The sequence below is a fragment of the Gorilla gorilla genome, chromosome 8 (assembly GCF_029281585.2).
Source record: "Gorilla gorilla gorilla isolate KB3781 chromosome 8, NHGRI_mGorGor1-v2.1_pri, whole genome shotgun sequence".
In the NCBI taxonomy this organism is placed as follows: domain Eukaryota; kingdom Metazoa; phylum Chordata; class Mammalia; order Primates; family Hominidae; genus Gorilla; species Gorilla gorilla.
In genome coordinates, this window is record NC_073232.2 from 106,231,215 (window position 1) to 106,243,021 (window position 11,807).

At 41.7% G+C, this 11,807-nt stretch overlaps 1 protein-coding gene across 1 annotated transcript; it reads right to left on the reverse strand.

Moving 5' to 3' along the window:
* Positions 1-2,802: 2,802 nt before the first annotated feature.
* On the reverse strand, positions 2,803-5,698 carry LOC101149662 (putative PIP5K1A and PSMD4-like protein). Its single transcript, XM_019035585.4, is given in 2 exon segments — positions 2,803-4,045; positions 4,047-5,698. Coding segments are annotated over 2 exon segments (2,706 nt in total). The 5' UTR covers positions 5,630-5,698; the 3' UTR covers positions 2,803-2,922.
* Between the last annotated feature and the right edge of the window lie 6,109 nt (positions 5,699-11,807).

An 11,807-nucleotide genomic window follows, 5' to 3' on the forward strand; every position in this document is an offset into this window, starting at 1 on the left:
GAAATGTTAGCATAATACTGATACCTACATGTCTACAGAAGAACTTCATCATACTTGGAGGTTATATGCTAGACTTTCCTCTCATAAATAAAGAAATATGAGAGAGATGTTGTCTAATTCACTTTTCCCCACAGTTTTTGGCTTTGGGTCATTCATTCTGTTATACGTTTCTTGTAGGTGCAGTGACTACATGTATGAAATAAGCCTGCAAGAGTGTTATATCAAGATAAAAGGGTCATATATGTGCCATAATTGGTCATTGAATGGCTTGACACTGATGTGTTAGAACAGTTCAACACCAATTGTTAAATATTAGGAAATTTTGTGAGCCAATCATGGAGCATTTACCCAATGGAAATCAATAAACACGACACACCAGGGGTTCCCCTCACTCCCACCCAAGCCAGTTTACCAGCACCCTGCTGACTTGAGGTGGGAGGAACAGTGGAGGGGGGTTGCTATTTACCACCTTACAAATGTTGGAAACCACAAATTGAGATTTCTCTGTACCGGCAGAGAATACCAAAGATTATGGCAACGTCTCTGGTTACTTTGGATTTGATTTATAAATAGAATTTTACTAAAGCTGGGACAATAAGGCTGCATTTAAGGGCATTTTTATCTTGCCAAACAAACATTGGGAGCTACAAAAGAAATCCAAAGTGTTTGCAGTGGATCGTTTAATTTACCTTCTGCTTAAAATAATGTATGGTGGCCACTATATTTATATAGTTGGAAAGAAAAAGGAAAGTTAAGATTATAGATACATACTTTCTCTTCAAGAAAGAGAAATCATTTTTAGACATATATTTTTGGAAAAGCAGGCACTAAACTGATGATCTCTTAGGAGAGTGGAGATGGGATTAATGGGAATGTTTATTCTCTTAATGTCCAAATTTTCTTTGTTGCTTTTTTAAAAAAAGTGGTGTTTAATTTTCTTTTTTCTTATCTTTCTTTCTTTCTTTTTTTTTTTTTTTTTTTTTTTTTTTTGAGACACGGTCTTGGCAAGATCACAGTTCACCACAGCCTCCATCTGCCAGGCTCAAGTGATCCTCCCACCTCAGCCTCCCAAGTAGCTGGGACTACAGGCTCATGCCACGATGTCCAACTATTTTTTTTTTACTTTTGGTAGAGATAAGGTCTCACCATGTTGCCCAGGTTGGTTTCAAACTCCTGAGCTCAAGTGATCCTCCAGCCTCAGTCTCCCTAAGTGCTGAGATTACAGGCATGAGCCACTGCACCAGCCAGTATTTAAGATTCTTATAACTAAATAGTAATTTTAAAAGAAAGAAGAGACCAAATAATATGAGATAAATGTGGTCATACTGACCACTTGGTAATGGCCTGTTCAAGGCTGAAAACTTCTCCAATCGATCATTTCCATTCTTATTCTTCTAGTCTCAACCTATTTTCATTTCTTAATTGACTTGATTTTTCTTCAAAGATTAAATGCATTTGTTTCTTGTTGAACTCAGAATTTTCAGTTATTGTGCTTGTTTCAGAATGCTTTAAAATTAGTTCCTGCATTGTATTGAGAGACATATCAACTGAACTCTAAGGACTAGTGAGGTCTTGCAAGCCCACCACCGCTTTCATTTGTTTGCAAACCCCATGGGACTCCTATTTCCAAGTGCCGGCAGTAGACAGAGCTGGCAAAATTTTGTTTGGACAGACTACTTTATTCTTGTCAAGGAAAGTTTGTCAGTGGAAACTATGTCAGTAGAGGAGCTTCTGGAGAATTCCAGCATCAGGGGCACTGGGTTGTTATTTCTGGCTTGGCTGTAGAATGAACCCTGGGACTATAGGCAAGTCACTTAATCTTTTAAAGTCTCACCTGAAAATAAGATTAATACCATGATTCTGTGACTCAAAGATACACATTTTCCCTGCATTTTATTGTTCCTGAAATGGAATGTGTCTAAATAAACTTGCCAGCTTCCAGGCCCAGTATGGATACCCCAGTATGAGATATAAGTAACATTTGTGAATGTAGGTGAACTTGGAGGGCTACATAGAAGGTATCTGTTTATTTGATATCACATGGGATGAGTGATTTGCATTGATAGCAGCACACATGTTTATTTGTATTTCATGTTAAATAAATCAAAATTTACATTTATTCTAATCAAAGCAAATCTTTGTCTCTAGAGGACTGAATAAATATTTTCCTATTAACAAGCAACAGCCTCTAATAACTGTTATTAAATTGTCATCCTCAACTGATGACATATTATAATCAAGGAAAAGGGAAAATAATACCAGCAGGCTAATGTTGAAGATTCAATAAGATTAAGCTCATAAAATGCTTAGCATAGTGCCTGGTGCATAGGACACACTCAAGAAATATTGTCATCATTGTCATCATCATCATCACCACCATACTTTACAACATATTACTCAACAATTGCTTGCCATAGCCATATTTCATTCACAACCCCTGTGTAAGGAAGGCAGTAAAGTCTGATGCACCCAGCGACATTGGACAAGCCACTTAGTCTGAATAGTGGTTCTCCACTTTTGCTGAATTTCAGAATTACCTTGTGAGCTTTTGAAAAATATCAGTACCTGAGTCCCAGGCCAATTAAATTAGAATCTTTAGGGGTTGGGTCCAAGTATTTGAAATGTTATTAAAGCTTCCTGGTGATTTTAATGTGAATTATTTTATGTTAGTGGTTCTCAGCCTTAGCTGCACATGAGAGATCACACAGCTCAGATGAAGCTCATCAGCATTTCAGGGGTCAGATTTAGGCATCAGGATTTCTTTTCTTTTCTTTTCTTTCTTTCTTTCTTTCTTTCTTTTTTTTTTTTGAAGCAAAAAAGGAAAAAATGTTGCCAAGCTTTATTTAGGCTGTAATGGTTACAGATAACACACATCTAACCCTATATTCGGTGCTTCCCATGCAGTCCCCTGAGCAGGCTCAGCTACCCTTTCCCTCCAGTCTCACTCTTGTCTTCCTCCTTGTCCTTCTTGCCATCCTTGGTGGCCTGGGAGGCCAGGGAGCCCACAGCATTTCGAATGGCTTCATTGTTGGGATCCACACCTGGGAGGTTCTCTAGGACACTCTGAAGGAACTCAGGGTCCTGCATCACGTCGTAATCATCCTCCTCCTTGGCTGGCTCAGATGTGTCCATGGCTGAGCTGGCATCAATGCCTACTGATTCTGCCAGGCCAAACTCTGCTCCCTGCAGGGACATCTGCATGGCACAAACAATCTTCTCTTCCTCAGTCATACTGCTTAGGTCAGGAAGCCCAGTGCAGCCAAACTCTTGCTGGCTGATGGTCATCTTCAGCAGGGCATCATCTGAGTCTTCAGTCCCAGTCGTAGCAATCCCGGCCTCAGCAGCAGAAGCTGCAGCTGCCTGCCGGGCCTCCTCCTCCTGCCGCTGCCGCTGCTCTTCCATAAATACACGAAGGACCAAGGCCAGCTCAGGATCAGCACTGGGATCTACTCCAAATTCAAAGTCACTGGCACCAAGACCCATCATGGCACCACCTTCACCAGCCAAAATTGGAAAACTGATGAGAGCATCAACCAAACTGGGCCCAGGAGGCACCGTCACCAGATGAGAACCGGTTCCATCTTTGCCATTCAACGTGTTTACAAAGGCTGTCAGCTTTTCTGTGTTCACCTCCTCTTCCCCAAAATTGATAATGTCAACATTTACTTTCTCCTTCTTGAGGCATTTAGCCAGTTTCACCAGATCCTTCTCATTGTCCTCCACCGGGTTTCCCACAAAGGCAATGATGTGGATCTTGTGATTGTTGCCTTGTCGGTGCTTCAGAGCCAGATGGGCCACGTGGATGCCCATGCAGAAAGTGATCTTGCCCTTGGGTTGGACAGTATGTAGCTTGGACAGGATACGGCCAGTGTCTGGGGTGAGTGTGGTCAGCACTTCACAGTCATTATCCAGTGTGATAACACCCACGTTGTTCTCAGGGTTGCTGCGGGTCTTTGAATGACAAACTGTGTTGACAGCATCCTGCTGGGCCTGCAGCCGGGTGGGTAAGAAGTCTCCATTCCGCATATACTCACTGTTGTCCACTTGTAGTTAGCATTTGCAAAGTCTCTCCAACTAGAGGTGAGAAACTGGGGTCAGGAATAGGTGAGCCCTCACTGATTTCCTCCAAAGGTGGAGTCTGAGGTAAAACATCAGGACGACCAAGGTGAACGCCTGGCTCCACTTCCGCCTTTGTTGTCACTTGTGCCTTGTGTTCCCCAGAGACCAATGGCTGGTAAGTCATGCAGGAGTTGCCACTGGAGCCTGCTCGCTGAGAGAAAGATGAGCCAGACCAAAGTTTTTTGGAAGGAGAAGGCTTCAAGGGAATCTTCTTAAATACTGTGTTGCACATGAAGCGCTGGAACCATTCAGCATAGAAGCCTGGGCGATGCACTGAGACAGTGTCTCCATCATGTACCAGGGCTTTCCAAGAGTGCTCCAACTTCTTAACAAACCTGTAAGACTGTAGAATGTCAATGATGCCAATATAAAGCAGAAGCCTTTCCCCTTTACTATTCCGGGCAGGGATGCCACCCATATGGTCATCGGTCTCCATGGTGCCACCCCGTCGAGCCTCTCCCTGGATGGATTCCATGGCTGTGGAATACAGAGCCTTTTGGGGGGCTGGTCTTCGAGTATCAACTGAGTATTGTGTTTCGCTGCTTAAGGGCTCTCGTTGTGCCTGATCTATATTATGGATTGACATCAAGAGGCTATAATCCATTATCTTGAAGCTCTGCAGCACCAAACAGTCACGCTGCAGGGTCTTACAGAGAGCGTTGTGCACGTCAGCATCCAAAAAAAGACCATCAGGGATGTCTTGTAAGAAGTCTAGGTCTTTAAATGTGGGAAGAGGCTTCTCTCGCTCTTTCTGGGAAGCCCGCCGTTTGTACGTTGAGCCTTTGAGGTCATATTTGATATGCATTTTTACCGATCTTGGTGAAAGATTGTTCATCACCACAATCCGAATGTTCTTGCCACCTGCCTGCACACAGTACAGTCCATAGAATTTAGGCAGCAAAGTCCGAGGGTTCTGGTTGAGGTTTATGTAGTATCCTGGAAGCAGCTTCTGCAGAAACTCCGCCTCTTTATGTCAGACTGTCTTAATAATGAACTCATCGTCGCTGGACACATAGAACAGGGAACCACTAGCTCCAGAGCTACAGAGTTCAATCAGCGGCTCACTGCAGAGGGAATACAAGTAATCATCGGGCCGGATACCAAATAGCTTCCAGAAGTAGCGGAAGGCAACAGGTGCATAGGTCTTGAAACGAAAGTCATTGTAGTGATGAGCAGGGGTCAGGTTGCTCCCTTCACTGGGAAAGAAGGTACTCTCCACCATGTGGAAATCTTGCATGAGGACATCACTCTCTGGTTTGGTACTCAGGCTCCCCACAGTGTGGGTAATGCCTAACTGGATGGCACCTTTCAAGGCTGATGAGGTTGTCTCTCCTGAGGAATCAACACTTCTATGGCCTATTTTCTTGATGGGCATGCCAGAGGCATAAGGCACCTCAGATGCCATGGGTCTCTTGATTCCAGATGCTGAGGACGAGGTACAGGAAGGGACTGCGGGATCAAAGGATGAAAAACCGACCGAAGACAACGGCCCGGAGGAGGCCGACGCCATCTTGGCAGCCCCCTCCCCGTCAACGGCCTGGCTGTCTTTCAATCCGGCTCTTCCTCTTCTCGGAATCGAATCTTCCCAATGTCTCTTTATAGAACCCACGTTCTGTGGGCCACCTCCCCGCCCCCTCCAGGGCTCCCTCAGACAAGTCGAGCCGGCTGCTGGACCAGCTCAAGTCCACACCATTCGCCTGGCATGGGGGAGAACTCACGTCTCGCACCCCCTCCACAAGTTTAACTGCTTTCCACAGGGGATACTTTCCCCTTTCACAGAAGAGTAACCTTAAGCTGGCTGCTGGGACCTTGCGTCCAGACCAAGCCACATCTGAAAAAAAAACGAGGCATGAAAAGTCCCAGAGGAGCAAACGCCCCCTCTCCGTCCTCCCTAGCCACGGCCTGTTAATCGCCCAACCCGGCCAGGATTTCTTTTCTGAGTAGTGGATCCCATACATCAGAATCATCTGGGGCACTTGTAATTTAATCCAAACTCATGTGCTCCAGTCCCCCCAATTTTTATTTAAGTCTGGGGTGAGGGCCCTACAATCTGTGCTTTTAAAAAGTTCCCGTTTTTCTCTGGTATAGAGTTTGAGAATTGCCAGTCTAATAAGCCTCTGACTGGTGGTGATGGTTGCCAGTCTGATAAGGCCCCACCTCCAACACTGGGGATCATATTTTGATGTGATATTTGGGGGGGAAAATATCCAAACTATATCAGAGACTGTTCATTCAGCAAGCACTATAATGCTATTTACCTGCAGCACCTTACACTGTACCTGGCACACAGGAGATGCCCAGTGAATATTTTTGAATGGATGAAATGCCTGCTGTATTAGTCAGGGTTCTCTTAGAGGGACAGAACAAATAGGATATATATACACATATATATATACACACCTATACATATATACACATATACACACATATACATATACATATATACACATATACACACATATATACATATGTACATATATACACATATACATATATACATATGTACATATATACATATATACATATATACATATGTACATATATACATATGTACATATATACATATATACATATGTACATATATATACATATATACATATATACATATGTACATATATATACATATATACATATATACATATGTACATATATATACATATATACATATATACATATGTACATATATATACATATATACATATATACATATGTACATATATATACATATATACATATATACATATGTACATATATATACATATATACATATATACATATGTACATATATATACATATATACATATATAAAAGTTTATTAAGTATTAACTCACACAATCACAAGGCCCCACAATAGGCTGTCTGCAAACTGAGGAGCAAGGAGAGCCAGTCCGAGTCCCAAAACTGAAGAACTTGGAGTCCGATGTTCAAGGGCAGGAAGCATCCAGCAGGGGAGAAAGATGTAGGCTGGGAGGCTAGACCCGTGTCTTCTTTTCACGTTTTTCTGCCTGCTTTATATTCGTTGGAAGCTGATTAGAGTGTGCCCACCAGTTTAAGGGCCCACTGATTCAAATGTTAATCTCTTTTGGCAACACCAAAACAGGCACACCCAGGATTAATACTTTGTATCCCTCAATCCAATCAAGTTGACACTTAGTGTTAACCATCACACCTGCTATAAGCCAAGTATGATACCAGGTCCTGGGGATACAGAGATAAATATGATAGGTCAGCTCCTGAACAAACCATCTAACAAGGGAGTCCAAATTATTTTTTAAAAAGATAGTAATGGAGTACAGCAGTTAACATAATAGGAAGATACAAAACTGAATTGGGTGAACACTAGAGGAGGAGTTCTGAGGGCACTGAACTGAGACTGCAGATGAGGGGGATCAGGAAAGAGTTCCAAGCAGGCTAACACAAGCCAAGTCTAGAAGGACCAGCAGAGATTCAGTTTGGCACAGAAGTGAGGTGTGAATCTTCCAGCTGAGCAATACCCTGGACCAGGCACAGAAGCATGACCATCACCGTGGTTTTGTGAAACCAACAGAAGATGAACATGCTAACTGTTGGTGGGTAGAGAGACCACAGGACTGAGCATGTCCAGGGCTGGGGTGGGAAGGAATCTATGTTTTCCCCTCCTCCCAGCACATACGTTTGCTGGGTGCTCGAGAGCTGTGGTCTTCTGATATAGATGTGGCTGAATGGCAGGAACACTAGACAGGAGAGTGAAGGCCCCTGTTCTCAGCTTCAAGGAAAATTTCTTATTCATTTTTGTTCTTTAGGGCCAAGTTCAAGCTTCTGCAAAGACTGGGTGTTCCCCAAATGCTTCAGACAGACTGGCAGGGCAGCAACACAGCCAAAATTGTGAACAGGCTCCCCAATTGTTCCGGGGACTTGCTGTTCTCCAGCTCTTTCCCCTGAGGGCCTCTGGAGCCTGGGGTGTGCAGGCCTGGTATTATCTGTCTCAACTGAAATAGATTTTCTGGCATATAAAGAGACGCCACAAAGGAAGACATATACCCAGCTACATGGGTGTGTATCCCTAGATGCATTTTTACCGCTAAAGTCAAGATCGGATATTTCTGACTGCTTTCCACAAAGCTAAACTTGGACAAAAACTGCATGTAAACACATTAGTTTCCCCAAATCACTGTCTTTCATCATCTAACAATTAGATTACAATTTATTGGTTTCTAGAATTAGATTAAAGCAGTCCGTAGACAATTAGACTTATTAAAATAATATCTGCTAAAAGGAAAGCTTCCAAGTTGGTTTGAACTCCAAATTATTCAAAATATAATATCCACATTTTTTCCCTGACCTCCCTTTTCTAATCCTATTGAACTCTGTCTTAATTTTGTATAAGGTTTATTCATCTTGATCAGAAGCTTAATAGACTAAACTGGAATTACTATATTTAAGATATATGGCTCTGAAGGGGACTAAAACTTGTTTTCTTCCTTAGATTTAAAATAAAGTCAATTTCAATTTAATTGGTTAATTTCAAGAGCTTTTAAATTTTTTCTTACCTGGGGAGGGCAAGTATGTTTCAGTTGTAAAGAAGTAAACAAAAGCCATTCTCTTTCATTAAGAAAGTGTAAGGTTAACAAAATTAAAGCACTCACATCTGGGTGAATTGGTCTCTCAGAACAAACCAACTATTTCTACATGACAACAATAGTTTGCAAGTGGTTGTTTTGACACCTCCCCATCTACAGTAACAAGAAAATATAATAACTTGAGGAAATAAACAGGGCATAAATATGTCTAGAAAGGAGAGAGAGAATCATTTAGTGAGTTCAAATCCAAGGTTTAGCCTCATCAGAAAACCTCAAGAAAAGTCACAAAAATGTCTAGATCTCCCTTTCCTCACTTTTACATGGAGAATGAAAGTACCTATGTTGAAAGTTGATTAGTGGTTGCTAAGGGCTGGGAGAGGTGGGATGGTGAGTGACTGCTAGAGAATGCTGGAGCTTCTCTTTTGGGGTGATGAAATGTTCTTGAATTAGATAGTGGTGATGGCTGCACACCTTGTCCTGCATCCTTGCAAACTCCTTAGTCTCAGGCAAACCAGGACAGTTGAACACTCTAAGCCAGCTGTTTTTATTCAGGGTTCATGGGCAATAAGAGACCCATTTGAATTCAGTATTATAAGCATGGCCATTGGACTGTCTCATGCAGTAGCTCTCACACTTTAGCCTCCATCAGAATCTGCTGGAGGTCTTCTTAAAACACAGGTTGCTGGATCCAACCTCCAGAGTTTCTAACTCAGTAGTTCTGAGGTGGGGTCTGAGAACTGGTGTTTCAAACAAGTTCCCAAGAAATACTAATGCAGCTGGTCCTGAGACCATACTTTGAGAAGTACTGGCGTATGCATTTAAAAATAGATAACATTGGGAAAAGGCCTTATGAAAATAAACAAATAATAAAATTGAAAAAAATAAAAATTGATACATTATGGGCAAAGAAATAAACTGTACTTGAACAGAATTTAAATTTCAGCTGCCATGATGAGTGAGGGTGAAATTCCACAAGTATTTCAGTTTATCTATACTCTCTCTCAGAGCTACCCAAATTGGTGTTAGGGTGGAAATATTGTGGAGGAAGATATGTTAATAGTTGTGCTAAGAAAATAAGCTTGCACTTTTAGCCAATCAACAGTAAAATGAGTTTATTTGAGTTAATCTTTAATATAGTAATATGAGATGTAAATTCCTGAAAGATATGTCATATTTCCAAAAAAAATTTTTTTTTTTTTTTTGAGACAGAGTCTTGCTCTGTCGCCCAGGCTGCAATGCAGTGGTGTGATCTTGGCTCACTGCAACCGCCGCCTCCTGGGTTCGAGCGATTCTCCTGCCTCAGCCTCCCAAGTAGCTGGGACTACAGGCACGTGCTACCACTCCCGGATAATTTTTGTATTTTCAGTAGAGATGGGGTTTCACCATGTTGGCCAGGCTGGTCTCGAACTCCTGACCTCAAGTGACATGCCCTTCTTGGCCTCCCAGAGTGCTGGGATTACAGGCGTGAGCCACTGTGCCCAGCCATATTGCCATATTTATGCTTTTATTTTCAAAGTTGAAATCACGTGGTTTCACATTCTTTTTTTTTTTTTTGAAAGAACGAAGCAATAGCCATAAGCTTTTTTTTTTTTTTTTTTTTTTTGGAAGTCTTAAAACCCATGTTTAATGCTTAATAGTCCATCCAGTAGTGAAGCAAAATTTCCTAAACCTAACCCTTATTACTGGACATTTAGGTTGTTTTCATTTTCAGTTTTCAGGCATAGCTTTTTTACTTTTGTCAACCTAATTCCTTGAAAAGAATCCTTAGGGCAATGCCTGCCTCAGCCAGCATGGAAGTATTTCCATGTTTGATAAGCATTGCTGCACACTGGCCTATGCAGGCTGAGCCATGGTCATGCCACTGGTAATTCACTGTACCAGCTTCCCCATGACCTTGGCAGCACTGGAAGTTATTTTAAAACACAAACTACAGTGAGGTGGGAGGAACTGGTTTAATAAGCATAAAATAGTGTTTGTTTTTCTTGAACTGTTTACTTCTCTATTATTACTTTCCCCAACTTATTTTGAAAATGTTTAAGCTTACAGAGAAATTGAGTCTCATATCCGCTTCACCGAGATGCAGTTGTTAATATTTTGCCATATGTGATTTCTTTCTCTTAATACACACACACACTTTTTGCTGAGCCATTCGAAAGTTGCAGACATGACACTTCACCCCTAAATACCCCACCATGAGTCTTCTACATAATCCAAATAACCATTATCAAACACCACATACACAAGAAATTTAACATTGATACAAAATAGTATCATCTATTATGCAGTACATATGCAGATTTCCCTAATAATCCCAAAATGTCTTATACAGCTGTTTTTTAAAATCTAGGATTCAATCAAGATTCACACATTGTATTTGTTTATCACATCTCTTTACTGTCTTTTAGCCTAGAAAAGTGTCCTGATGTATGTATTTATTTATTTTTGAGACAGGGTCTCGCTCTGTCACCTAGGCTGGAGTGCAATGGCGCTATCTCTCGGCTCACCGCAACTTCTGCCTCCCAGGTTCAAGTGATTCTCGTGCCTTAGCCACCTGAGTAGCTGGGACTACAGGCGTATGCCACCACGCCCAGCTAATTTTTGTATTCTTAGTAGAGAAGGGGTTTTGCCATGTTGGCCAGGCTGGTCTTGAACTCCTGTCCTCAAGTGATCCACCTGCCTCGGCCTCCCAAAGGGCTGGGATTACAGGTGTGAGCCACCACGCCTGGCCTCCTGATGTATTTTTAACTCTTTCATAACACTGAATCTTTTTGAAGAGTACTGTCCAATTGTTTTACAGTATATCCCACATTCTGGATTTGCCACATTATATTTTCATAACTATATTTAAGTTAAACATTTTTGGTCAAGAACACTGTATATGTGATGATGTGTACTTCCCACTGCACCCCATCAAGAGGCACATGATGTCAGGTTGTCCAATTACTAGCAGGGCTGAGTTTTATCACTGGGTTAAAGCAGTGTCTGTTGTAAAAACACATTTTCCATTTGTAATTAATCAGTAATGTATGGAGGTAGTAACTGGAGACTGTGAACATCATGTTCCCCAACATTTCACTCAGAGGATTTTGTGTCCATTGATGATTCTTCCTAATTAGTTATTACATTGTT